Source organism: Sinohyriopsis cumingii, chromosome 3 (assembly GCF_028554795.1).
Source record: "Sinohyriopsis cumingii isolate HCF-2022 chromosome 3, ASM2855479v2, whole genome shotgun sequence".
In the NCBI taxonomy this organism is placed as follows: Eukaryota; Metazoa; Mollusca; class Bivalvia; order Unionida; family Unionidae; genus Sinohyriopsis; species Sinohyriopsis cumingii.
In genome coordinates this window covers 8769678-8784644 of record NC_142963.1, presented here as the reverse complement: position 1 = coordinate 8784644, position 14967 = coordinate 8769678, and the positions used below count along the sequence as shown (strand labels likewise).

Below are 14967 nucleotides of genomic sequence, written 5' to 3'. Positions count from 1 at the left end.
AGCACCGGCTTTTACCAATCACTGTCATCTTACCTCTGTCCACATGGGTTCAAGTCAGGGACTCAGCCAATGTGGGCATGTGAGAAAGCTGCTGGTAGCTTCCCCCATGGGTCAGTGGTTCATACTGGGGTTTTCCCCAGTTCTGTTTTGGTATTCTTGATCCTCCTTTTTTTCACATACTTTGCTTGGCAGTTGTGGATAATTATTTCATTGACAATTTTAATTTTACTTCAAAATTATTTTGGTCTGTGATTAAATTTCTTAAGTAACCCAACAAAAAAATGACTGCAGATTTTTAGTTGATCTGGTCTTCAGACAAAGTGGCTTTTGTTATGGACCATGCTCAATCAGCTGTTCTTCCTTTAAAGCCTTGTTACTAATCCAGATGTTATATTTCTGAACAGATTTTGAGCAGACTTAGTACATACATGTATACAGATTAACAGTGTATCCCCCTATGGGGTGAGAGTCACAAATCCCCTTTGTGTCAGATCTGGGATCAGACTGAGTAAAAAACAAACTTTGGTATCAAATCTGGGGATCAAATTAAAATCTTGGAGGTCCCTGGAGTACAAATGAAGGTAAAGGGAAACACTGGGTTAATTAAGATCAGAATGATTTAATATGGGTGTAATTAGGATAATTAGGAAGCATGTCTAATTTTTTTTGTTCTGGCATTTGATGGGCTGAGCCTGTCACTTCTATACAAACTGTATATCTATACAAATTTTGACCTAACATTTTATACAAGCATAGATCATCATGTGTCAAATGGATTGGTTCTTTTTACAAGCATAGATCATCATGTGTCAAATGGATTGGTTCTTTTTACAACATTTATGCTTACTAATGACATGTTCTGGAATGTGGTTGAGGTTGTTTCCGTGCAAGAGGCTGACTTTCTATATAGACTTGTGAAGTTCATTAGGAAAAATATATGTGCATGTAAATGAGGGATGTTCATTTAGAACAACATCTGTGCATGTAAATGAGGGATAGATGTTCATTGAAAGCAACATCTGTGAATGTAAATGAGGGATAGATGTTCACTGAAAGCAACATCTATGCATGTAAATGAGGGATGTTTATTGAAAGCAACATCTATGCATGTAAATGAGGGATGTTTATTGAAAGCAACATCTATGCTTGTAAATGAGGGATGTTCATTGAAAGCAACATTTTTTCATGTGATTGAGGGGTAGATGTTCATTCAAAACATATATGCATGTATATAGGGGTAGATGTTCCTTCAAAACAACATCTATGCATGTAAATATGGGTAGATGTTCATTCAAAACAACATCTATGTATGTAAATATGGGTAGATGTTCATTCAAAACAACATCTATGCATGTAAATATGGATAGATGTTCAGAACAACATCTATGCATGTAAATATGGGTAGATGTTCATGATGAGCAATATCAGTGCAAGTAAATGAGGGATGGTATTCATTAGGAGCAACATGAAAAGGTAAATGATGGGTAGGTGTTCATTAGGAGCAACATATGAAAATGTTAATGAGGGGTAGGTGTGCATTAGGAGCAACATATGAAAATGTTAATGAGCGGTAGGTGTGCATTAGGAGCAACATATGAAAAGGTAATTTATGGGTAGGTGTTCATTAGGAGCAACATATGAAAAGGTCAATGATGGGTAGGTGTTCATTACAAGCAACATCTGTGTATGTAATTATTGGGTAGCTGTTCATTAATACACAACAGTTGTGTACGTAAAGCATGGTAGGTGTTCAATAGGAGCAGCACCTGTGTATGTACATGATGGGTGGGTGTTCATTAGGAGCAACATATGAAAAGGTAAATGATGGGTTGGTGTTCATTAGGAGCAACATATAAAAGGAAAATGATGGGTAGGTGTTTATTAGGAGCAACATATGAAACGGTAAATGATGGGTAGGTGTTCATTAGAAGCAACATCTGTGTATGTAATTATTGGGTAGGTGTTCATTAATACACAACAGTTGTGTACGTAAAGCATGGTAGGTGTTCAATAGGAGCAGCACCTATGTATGTACATGATGGGTAGGTGCTCAATAAGAGCAACAGTTGTATATGTACATGATGGGAAGGTGTTCATTAGGAGCAACACATGAAAAGGCAAATGATGGGTAGGTGTTCATTAGGAGCAACATTTGTGTAACTGTTGGGTAGGTATTCATTAATACAATTAAGAGTATCCAACAAAAGATAGTGTTTATCTAGAGTATAAATGTAAAATGGTAATTGGTCTTACCAGTATATAAATGAATCATAATTGATGTTGCCAGTTTGTAAATGAATGACAGTATTATGACTCTTTGGTCTCAAAATAAGTAATCAAAAAGAGCTAAGCCATCAAGTTTTGTAAAATTAATCAAATAATTTATTTCCCTAGAATACAAAAGTGAAAATGTAAAAAGAACTTATGCTATTGTGAATTATATCCCAAACAATCATAGAATTACTAACACAGTTTTGAATGAATGAAGTTCTAGAAAAAAAACTTGAGTGGTGTTCCAAATAATGTCCAACACTGAAAGTGTTGATGTGCCTGTAATGGCCTGTAGTCTCTAATGTACCAGTGTCCTGAATTGTAATGATGTGCCAACAGACTTTTGATGAATCACAATAGTATAATCCAAGGTTTCCTAGTTTGAATTCACTTTTTGTTCCCATTTAATGTCTAATTCAAAGAATATTATAGAGCACTTTGTATTTCCAGAAAGGACAATTTGAATTAAATAATTTCAGCTCAAATCAAACACTAAACACAACAGTGATTCTGCTTCAAGATCTTACAGCAAGAATAAATAATTTTCACAGTAAACAAGATTATAAAGCCCCCTATTTGACCTAGGTCACTATCAGCATTTTTATACTAAAAATATATTACCTAATGGAAAATTTCATTCCAGAAAACTTGAAATGTTTACAAGATAAAATCCTTACCAAAATGTAAGTTGTACAGAATCCAAACTTGCAGTCACTATCACATTGATATTATTGATATGACCTGATAGATACTTTACCCATCACATCTTGTATCCTTGGACATTGATATTATTGATATGATCTGATAGATACTTTGCCCATCACATCTTGTATCCTTGGACATTGATATTATTGATATGATCTGATAGATACTTTACCCATCACATCTTGTATCCTTGGAGGACATTGATATTATTGATATGATCTGATAGATACTTTACCCATCACATCTTGTATCCTTGGACATTGATATTATTGATATGATCTGATAGATACTTTACCCATCACATCTTGTATCCTTGGAGGACATTGATATTATTGATATGATCTGATAGATACTTTACCCATCACATCTTGTATCCTTGGAGGACATTGATATTGTTGATATGATCTGATAGATACTTTACCCATCACATCTTGTATCCTTGGAGGACATTGATATTATTGATATGATCTGGTAGATACTTTACCCATCACATCTTGTATCCTTGGACATTGATATTATTGATATGATCTGATAGATACTTTGCCCATCACATCTTGTATCCTTGGACATTGATATTATTGATATGATCTGATAGATACTTTACCCATCACATCTTGTATCCTTGGAGGACATTGATATTATTGATATGATCTGATAGATACTTTACCCATCACATCTTGTATCCTTGGACATTGATATTATTGATATGATCTGATAGATACTTTACCCATCACATCTTGTATCCTTGGACATTGATATTATTGATATGATCTGATAGATACTTTGCCCATCACATCTTGTATCCTTGGACATTGATATTATTGATATGATCTGATAGATACTTTACCCATCACATCTTGTATCCTTGGACATTGATATTATTGATATGATCTGATAGATACTTTGCCCATCACATCTTGTATCCTTGGAGGACATTGATATTATTGATATGATCTGATAGATACTTTACCCATCACATCTTGTATCCTTGGACATTGATATTATTGATATGATCTGATAGATACTTTGCCCATCACATCTTGTATCCTTGGACATTGATATTATTGATATGATCTGATAGATACTTTACCCATCACATCTTGTATCCTTGGAGGACATTGATATTATTGATATGATCTGATAGATACTTTACCCATCACATCTTGTGTCCTTGGAGGACATTGATATTATTGATATGATCTGATAGATACTTTACCCATCACATCTTGTATCCTTGGAGGACATTGATATTATTGATATGATCTGATAGATACTTTACCCATCACATCTTGTATCCTTGGACATTGATATTATTGATATGATCTGATAGATACTTTGCCCATCACATCTTGTATCCTTGGACATTGATATTATTGATATGATCTGATAGATACTTTACCCATCACATCTTGTATCCTTGGAGGACATTGATATTATTGATATGATCTGATAGATACTTTACCCATCACATCTTGTATCCTTGGAGGACATTGATATTATTGATATGATCTGATAGATACTTTACCCATCACATCTTGTATCCTTGGAGGACATTGATATTATTGATATGATCTGATAGATACTTTACCCATCACATCTTGTATCCTTTGACATTGATATTATTGATATGATCTGATAGATACTTTACCCATCACATCTTGTATCCTTGGACATTGATATTATTGATATGATCTGATAGATACTTTACCCATCACATCTTGTATCCTTGGAGGACATTGATATTATTGATATGATCTGATAGATACTTTGCCCATCACATCTTGTATCCTTGGACATTGATATTATTGATATGATCTGATAGATACTTTACCCATCACATCTTGTATCCTTGGAGGACATTGATATTATTGATATGATCTGATAGATACTTTACCCATCACATCTTGTATCCTTGGAGAACATTGATATTATTGATATGATCTGATAGATACTTTACCCATCACATCTTGTATCCTTGGAGGACATTGATATTATTGATATGATCTGATAGATACTTTGCCCATCACATCTTGTATCCTTGGACATTGATATTATTGATATGATCTGATAGATACTTTACCCATCACATCTTGTATCCTTGGAGGACATTGATATTATTGATATGATCTGATAGATACTTTACCCATCACATCTTGTATCCTTGGAGGACATTGATATTATTGATATGATCTGATAGATACTTTACCCATCACATCTTGTATCCTTGGAGGACATTGATATTATTGATATGATCTGATAGATACTTTACCCATCACATCTTGTATCCTTGGAGGACATTGATATTATTGATATGATCTGATAGATACTTTACCCATCACATCTTGTATCCTTGGACATTGATATTATTGATATGATCTGATACATACTTTACCCATCACATCTTGTATCCTTGGAGGACATTGATATTATTGATATGATCTGATACATACTTTACCCATCACATCTTGTATCCTTGGAGGACATTGATATTATTGATATGATCTGATAGATACTTTACCCATCACATCTTGTATCCTTGGGCATTGATATTATTGATATGATCTGATACATACTTTACCCATCACATCTTGTATCCTTGGAGGACATTGATATTATTGATATGATCTGATAGATACTTTACCCATCACATCTTGTATCCTTGGAGGACATTGATATTATTGATATGATCTGATAGATACTTTACCCATCACATCTTGTATCCTTGGAGGACATTTGTACCGAATCCAGACTTGCAATTACTATCACATTGATATTATTGATATGATCTGATGGATACTTTGCCCATCACATCTTGTATCCTTGGAGGATATTTTCATTAATTAAATATTACATGAATTAATATTTTATTTTTGTATTATAAAAAGAAACACATTTTAATCATGTAAATAATTCTAGTAATTGTCTTGTGACTTCCTGTTATGTGCTGGTCACAGAACAAAAAAATCCTTATATAAAACATTTTTCATCATTTATAACATTTAAAAATTAGTAAATATACACTTCATATGTATTTATATTGCATTATCAAAATATAAAGATGCTTACAAATCTTGTAATGATTGGTTTGTACAAATGTCATGATTGTAAGCAATATATTGGTTAACCAGGAATGTGCTTTCTGTCAAAGCATATTGCAACAGAAAGTAAAAACCCTCGAGAGTTGTTGGCAATCCATACTTGACACTTGAACCTGTGAATAAACAATGAGAGATAATCTGAATGTTCATTCAATTAAAGCTGAGATATTTCTTTGACAGAGTTTATCTGACAGTAAATGATAAGGTATTTTTGTGATTATGTACACACACTTGTTGCCATTTCTATGATCTGTTTTTGGAATGCAAATAAAATTTGACGTACGTGTCTGGTCGAATGGCACATAGCGCAATCATGGCTTTGTAGTGCCCAGAAAGCTTAGGTACCCAAACAAATCCATACAAACCAATATAAAAGCAGAAGTCAGATATTTTATATAAACCACACTCATTTAAAAGTCTAAGACCTTCTTGGCTTGTGCAGCATGTTGACATACAAACAGCAACTAGTCATAAGAATGACAACAACTACTACCAAATTCAGGGGTTGGTTAGCAATCATTAATATCTATATTCGTACAATTACTAGATTATGAAGAATGAATGTATAGTCCTTTTCTTTATTATGCATGGACAGTTGTAGTTTTTCAACTGTATATACTAGCTTATAAAGCCACATCTTCCATTGCATAATGCACTGGCAGATCTGGGTCTGTCCAATTTGTTAGGAGTAGCCAGTAGAACAAACAACATAGACCCTGACTGGCAGGCACATGATGTTATAGCATATCAGGGTCTTTGTTGTTTGCAGTTTTACTCAATTTTCAAGTAAGTAGATACAGTAGATTGAAATCATGTGAAGTTTGTGCTGCAAAACTGAAGCCTTGAAAAATTGGCTCAGTATAAAAGACTCCCAAAATTTAAAGTTGGCGTATAAAATAGGGGCAGTAAAGTAATGATAATGTTTATGGAAAGATGTTTTTGCAGGGCAAGTTTATTTGTTGCTGGGCAAGTAAAAATTTGTTTTTACTTGTCCAGTAGACAAATGGAATAAAATGAAATTGTTCTGGCCAGACATTCTAATGTCTATTATTAATTAGTATATTTAATATAGTAGTTGTAGTAAAGTTTTAATTAGCAAGATTTAAAAATTAGAAACAGGGTTAATTGTATGGATCTGACTGATACAAAAATAAATTTTAAGTTTACCTTGTGTTAAATGACAATGAATAGATGCCAACATCTTAAGACTGAAATACGCAATGTTAGCGCCATGTTAGCCTTTCTCAACGGTTTGCTTTTACAAGTTTATTAACTTTTCTTAAAAGATAATGGGCAGGTTTAAATTCAGATGCTTTTGTGCCTAACACCAGCAAAGTTGCCACGTTGGCACATCATTAAATAAAAGTTAAAATTAAGATGATGTGACCTAATTCTCAGGCAATACTAAACAAAGATGGGTATTTTGTGAGCTCTTGATCACAATTAACTTCAAAGATGTTCCTTTGTGAAAATATAGATAATCAAATATGCACTAGGGTAAGAACCAAAGACTTTTGGCAGGTGTTTGATTGTGTTTTTTTATATACATTTCAAAGATGAATTGTTTTTATCACCTAAATGAATAAAGAGATATTTATCAGGGACCAGTGGATATGAAACATTTTGGTCAAAGTGTATCATCCTCCCCAACAAAAGTTTTTTTTAACCTTCAAAAGACGACTAGTTATTTTCCTTGCTTTTGTCAGGCTCACAGTACCAGGCGAGTCAGCCAGCTGCAGACCAGCATGAAGCAAAAGAAAGAAAAGGAAGAAATCCAACAGAGAGAGTTGGAAGAAAAGTTCAGACGAAGGCAGGCTGAAGAGCAAAGAAAGCAACATGAAGACTCCCTCAAATTTTTCAAGGTGATTAATTCTTCCCTTTAATACTGTTGCTCCTCTGTAAGACTGTTATCTCCTCTGTTAGACTGTTTTATTGATACCATTCGTCAGAAGACATGTTCAATATAGGATGGTTGACAATATAGTTAACATGCAACATTATCCTCTTACTCCTTGGCCTTAGAATGTATTTTTTATCATGACACAAGAACACATAGATTTTAACCTTTCTTACAAAATGTTTGATATATTATTAGTGGCAAATACTAAATACTTTTCATAATCTCCTTTCTAATAATTTGCATAGATCAGATGAATGATGGATATGTTTCATTGAGTGGGGTGAAAAATCTAAGTATTTTTACAGTGGCAAAGCCACAATGAAAATACTTAAGTTTTTTTGCCCACTCAATGAAATATATTCATTATTCACTCAAAACAAGAAACTTTTCTTTTCATTTTATGCTCAAACATAATGGCAAGCAACAGATTGTAGAACATATTGAAGTAGTAGATTTCTTATTGTATCTTGCACATTAATGTCAGCTATTTGTTGTTCATGTACTGCTGTCTTTTCGATATATTCACATGGAAAAATGTCAGTAGTATCCTCATTCATGGCAGAAAGTGCATAAACACATTTTTAAAAACGGTTGAAGAAAATAATATCAAGCGTATCATGTGACTTGAACTGCATACTGCTTCATGACATGTGTGACTTTATTTTCTACTCTACTGGATTAAGTCAGTGACAAAATGGTGGGTCAAATTATTTTACCATGATGTTATTCATATCTATTGAGCACAGTTAAAAAATATTGGTTTAATTCAGGCCATTAAACTATTTCTATTGGAAAATCAACTAATTCACATGTTCTGTATTCAGTGTAGATATCCCAACTTAGTATGTTCTGCAACTCATTATAGACAAGAGCTTATGGACCTATGGGATAGCCTGTTGTATATTGTCGTTCCATCCATTAGCACAAGTTTGTTATCACTACTTCTTCTAAACTACTCGGAGGATTGTCGTGAAGCTTTACATTCATCCTAGTTGGTCCTAAATAAAATGTGTGCCACTCAGATATCTGGTATGGCCACTGTAGTGGTAACCTTGAAATTCTTGTGATCACTATTTTTGAATAAATGGTAACATCAACATAAGGTTTTCACTGAGAGACTTCTTATGATTAGTCAGGTGGTTCCTAAATGAAAATGGTGCTGCTCATACATCCAGTACGGCTGCCACAGCATCTTTCTTGAAAATTTTGTCATTACTACTGAACAGAAAGTCATGTTCATGTGGGGTTTCACCAGAATGCTATGATGCCATGTTGGCATTAAATGAAAATGGTCCAGATATCACTGACAGTATGGCCATTAAATGAAAATGGTGCTGATATCACTGCTAGTATGGTCATTAAATGAAAAGTGTGCTTATATCACTGCCAGTAGGGCCATTAAATGAAAATGGTTCTGATATCACTGCCAGTATGGCCATTAAATGAAAATGGTGCTGATATCACTGCCAGTATGGCCATTAAATGAAAATGGTGCTGATATTACTGCCAGTATGGCCATTGTGATGGCCATCTTTTTAATTTTTGTTGTCACAATGCTTTCTGGATGGATGGTTGGTCATACCAACATGGAGATTTTACCGAAGGACTATTTATGTGATTTAGTCTGAAAAGTCAAATAATACTTTGTAATTACAATGAATATTTAAATGAATAAATCCTGTTAAATATTAACTGAAACAACTGAAATTGATTTGTCAATAGAATGATGTTAAGATAGGAATGAGAACTTCTGAGGTAAACAACATTTATATAAAAAGCTAAGAGGCAGTAAAGAACCAGGATGAGGGTAATTTTACCAGAAAATTTATAAACATCTTGGTTCATGAATATTCTTAATTTCCATTAAATCTAGACCTTGAACTCAACACCTGTAAATAAGTCTATCTCCAAGTAATAATGATCTTAAAATATAATCTAAAATCATAGATAAGTATTAGCTGTATAATATGTTGTTTACAAAATATAATCTAAAATCATAGATAAGTATTAGCTGTATAATCTGTTGTTTACAAAATATAATCTAAAATCATAGATATGTATTAGCTGTATAATATGTTGTTTACAAAATATAATCTAAAATCATAGATAAGTATTAGCTGTATAATATGTTGTTTACAAAAACAAACAAAAATGATGAGTAGTCAGGTATGCCTCTACCCTCAATTGCTTACCAAGGTCAAGGTCACAATACAAATTAAAAATACATAACCACATCCATTCAGGGCACCAAGACAGCCATCTTGAAAACTTTTGAACATTGCTCCTTCTGAAAGGATTTGTTGATATTGATTTTCACCAAAAGACATTATTATGACTAGTTGGTCCTAGAGGAAAATGGTGACATCCTAACAGTCAATATGGTTGTTACAGATGCCAGCAGGAAAATTGTGTTTGTTGCTGAAGAATATCAGAGATTTTTTAACACTTAGCAGTTGATAAGAAGAAATGGTCTTGTCAGTTCCTTCAAGGGACTTGGGGGGGGGGGGGTCTGTGCTGGCATCAGTTAGGCCATCAATTTTAGTTTAATTAAGATTTTTCAAACTGCACTATTTACAACCATAGGTAAGTTTAAAATATAATGACTGTTTAGTCAGTGATGAGCTACAGCGGTTATTTCACCAGACTACTGAATGAAAGGGTACAGATTTGAATTGTGCCATTGGATCAGCCAGATTGGCTCTCACTGTGTGCAGATTTGAATTGTGCCATTGGATCAGCCAGGTTGGCTGTCACTATGTACAGATTTGAATTGTGCCATTGGATCAGCCAGGTTGGCTGTCACTATGTAAAGATTTGAATTGTGCCATTGGATCAGCCAGGTTGGCTGTCACTGTGTACAGATTTGAATTGTGCCATTGGATCAGCCAGGTTGGCTGTCACTGTGTGCAGATTCACAACATGCAGATTCACATGCCACTTGATCAGCAAGGTTGGTTGCCATTGTGTATTCCTGGGCAAGGCACTTCAATGGCCTTGGTACAAAATAGCCTTTAGGTGTTGCTGTGCAATAAAACCCAACAAATCACTGAGTGACATTTTAAAGTAACTTTACATTGAACCATGAATATGCCACTTAAATGGTTTTCTGATTTTCTTGTCATCTGTGTATTGAATTACCAAGGAATTTTAACCTTTTTCTAAATGTCAAAATGTCAGGTGGAAGAAAATCTCCATATATCAGTGGCAGGTCATAAAATTGTCACCTATAGTTTTGTACTACCTCCCGAGGTGGTCAAGTGACATACAGAATATCAGGCATAAAATCACTTTTGTCAGTGTTGAAATAGTCACAGTATGTATTGCTAACACTAGTACAAAGCTTGGTAAAGTATTACTGTTTATTTCATGTAATCCTGATGTTAAACCTTTCGTCTAGTAGTAAAACTAAATTCTACTGTAAAATTCTGTCATTTACCATATGTACTCATTTATAAGATGAGTCAAACTGCAAACAACAAAGATCCTGATCTGCTATACAATAATGTGCCAGCAGATTAGGATCTGTGTTGTTTGTTCTACTGAGTACTCCTAACAAACTGCACTGAGCCAGATCTGCTGGCACATTATGCAATGGTAGATCTGGGTCTGTGCAGTTTGCATTTGGGCTCATCATGTAAGCAAGTACATATGATTTGCTTTTTTGACTTGATAACCAGTAATCTTTGCTCTGAGGGGTCAGCAGTTATACTCTGGCTTCAGCCAAGCTTTGGTGATCATAGTAAGTGGACCTAGTAATGCAGGCTAATTCATCCATTCAAAGCAAGAGAAGAAAGAATGTATTTAAACTGTTTCCAGGGTTTATATTTATAAAACTGATAAAAATTCCATCCACAGCAAGAATTTAATGTCAGCTCATAAACACTCACACTTGTCACCCAGCCAATTTGCTGTATCTGTTTTATTGACAAGTAAATTACCTGTAAAAGGTCTAAATTTGAACTTGTGCCACAGGGTTAACAAAAATGGACGATAAATTTACCTGTTAAAGTGGTACCATACACAGTCAGCTGAAAGTTGATTGTTAACACATCACCTTCTGTTGTAAGAATTTTCAGCCTCAAGAGACAGTATAGTACATGTACAATATGTCTTGAGAAACCACCTCATATGTGAATACACACAGGTGTCTCAAGACAAGTGATCTCTCATAAGAGGTATGTGGAGGAGGGCTTGGTTTCAATCTTATCGAGTGCATCTATAAGTCAACGGGAGGGTTGACATCTAAGGTGTGTGATGCCAAAATGGAGAAGCTTTTGTGATTAGCGTATTAGGAAACTTATTAATCCTAGCTGTTCCTACTGACTGCATTGGCTTATTTTCTTCCTTTCCAAAGAGGAACCATGCTCAGTTTCTACTATTAAAGCAAAGGCTATCAAGCTACAATTTCCAACACACTCAATATTTCAAAAGGCCTGGTTATAATGGACACTGATCCTGACTTAGGAGACCTGATCAAGGTATTGTGAAATGCAATTATCAGTGGCTCACTCTCTAATGTTTAATGCCTTGTGTCTTGTGGTATTTCAGTAGCAATCTTTAGCTGAAGCTTCCTTCAAGAACCAAGATCTTTGGCATTTTTGTTGCCTTAGCATCAGGAAGGGAGAAGGAAGGGTTGGAAGTATATTTTCCCCCTCATTAAAGGTTCAACTGATATTTCAGCTTTCACCATTTCTAGGTGGATTGGATTAATTGTCAAGAGAGCTTACCAGTCCCTTACTGACAAGGACCTGACTTTCATGAAAATTAAAGCCCATTAGGTTCAACCTGCCTGATGGGCCTGTCTAAATCATTTTTCTTTGGAAGATATGATGAAGACATGTTTTGCACTCGTATGTTACTTTTTTTCTCCTTTAACGTTTGCTCAATTACCCACAAAAGCAAAGGCATTTTCTCGTTGGGCCCAATCAGTATTTGCTCAGAAAGTGGCCCATGCAGATTCCATCCCACAGTAGTATCCTGCTCTTCAATGAGAGTGAGTATTCCTTGTGTTAGTCTTTACTCACCAGTCATCAGCCTCTGACTAATTTAGCTATGCAGTATCAACACGTATGATAGTAATGCTATTTTCAGTGAGGTTACAACCAATTTTAATGATGGAATACTGACCTGTTGCTATTGCCAGATTCCTTCCACCTGTTCTACACTGATGTCCCACTAAGCTAGACTGCTCAGTTGAAAAGCATAGAGAATTGCAGTAAATATGGACAACATGTGCAGGGTGTCCCACAAGGGCAATCCATTATTCTGGAATCTCACATGGACAACATGTGCAGGGTGTCCCACAGAGGCAAGCCATTATTCTGGAATCTCACATGGGCAGCATGGGCAGGGTGTCTTACAACGGCAATCCATTATTCTTGAATCTCACATGGACAGCATGTGCAGGGTGTCCCACAAGGGTAATCCATTATTCTGGAATCTCACATGGACAGCATGTGCAGGGTGTCCCACAAGGGCAATCCATTATTCTGGAATCTCACATGGATACCATGTGCAGGGTGTCCTATAAGGGCAATCCATTATTCTGGAATCTCACATGGATACCATGTGCAGGGTGTCCCACAAAGGCAGTCCATTATTCTGGAATCTCACATGGATACCATGTGCAGGGTGTCCCACAAAGGCAATCCATTATTCTGGAATCTCACATGGATACCATGTGCAGGGTGTCCCACAAAGGCAATCCATTATTCTGGAATCTCACATGGATACCATGTGCAGGGTATCCCACAAAGGCAATCCATTATTCTGGAATCTCACATGGATACCATGTGCAGGGTGTCCCACAAAGGCAGTCCATTATTCTGGAATCTCACATGGATACCATGTGCAGGGTGTCCCACAAAGGCAATCCATTATTCTGGAATGTTGTGATTGATGGTAATGCAAGGACAAAACTTTTGTTGTATGGTCCAGGTATTTTACTCTGGAAAAGTACCAGCTATGCAGAAGCAACAGTTAAGAATTACTAATTTACAATTCAACAATTCATTTAACCTACCCACCACCCACCCAAGGGGCCCCGAGTGGCAGAGTGATCTAAAGCGCTCTCCGTTATGAATCACTGCCATCTCATCTCTGTCTGCATGGGTTCAAGTCACGGATTCAGCCAATGTGGGTATGTGAGAAAGCTTGCCAGTAGCTTCTCGTGGGTCGGTGGTTCTTTCTGGGGGTTTTCCCGGGTTCTTTCTCCATCATTAATACTGGCTGCCATACATAGCCTATCATGTGCTGAAAAATGGTGTTAAACCCCACCACAACAACAACAACAACCCACCCAAAAAAATCATTTTTCTCACAATATAGGTCATCAGATGTTTTCAGTTGCAGTGAATTAGAGTTTATTAATTAATTAAATTATCTGTACCATTACATGTGAAGATATAAGGAGGGACTTTTCCAAATTAATTTAACTAATATTGTACATGTAATTAATTTCACATTGTTTTCTTCCACAAAATAATTGTGTTCAAAAACCATTTTAATTTTTTGTCTCACTACAAATTAATTTATTTTTGTTCTGAACTAATTAGTCAGCTGGAACATGAATGGTGGACCAGGTGAAAAACATAATTGGACCCATAACCACCTCAGTAATTGATCACAGAATCACTTTTCGAAATGTCAGATGTGAAGATTAATTTATTTACATCACTCATATTTCTCTAACACTTGTACATAAATGTTCCTAAAACAAGTTTTATTTGGTGTATGGGATATATATATATATATATATATATATATATATATATATATATATATATATATATATATGAGAATTCAGAGTCTTTCCTGAATGATCAGCAAAAGTTTTGTACACAGCAAACCATGTATTATTCTTACATTGTCAGTTATTGAGTAACTGCTTAGTACTTATTATATTCCAGGTACTTATAAGAGTGTTAAACAAAAATCATGTACTTGAGCATTTTTTGGCATTTCCGCATATCGCTAGTAGAAGTGCACACATTA

General features: G+C 35.1%; 1 protein-coding gene across 3 annotated transcripts in view; it reads left to right on the top strand.

Moving 5' to 3' along the window:
• Positions 1-14967, top strand: part of LOC149802441 (uncharacterized) — a 166285-nt gene that overhangs the window by 97894 nt on the left and 53424 nt on the right. For all 3 annotated transcript variants that reach the window (XM_089951665.1, XM_089951664.1, XM_089951666.1), the window contains one exon: positions 7781-7936. In XM_089951665.1, coding sequence (XP_089807791.1) covers positions 7781-7936 — 156 coding nt within the window. The remainder of the gene's footprint in view (positions 1-7780; positions 7937-14967) is intronic.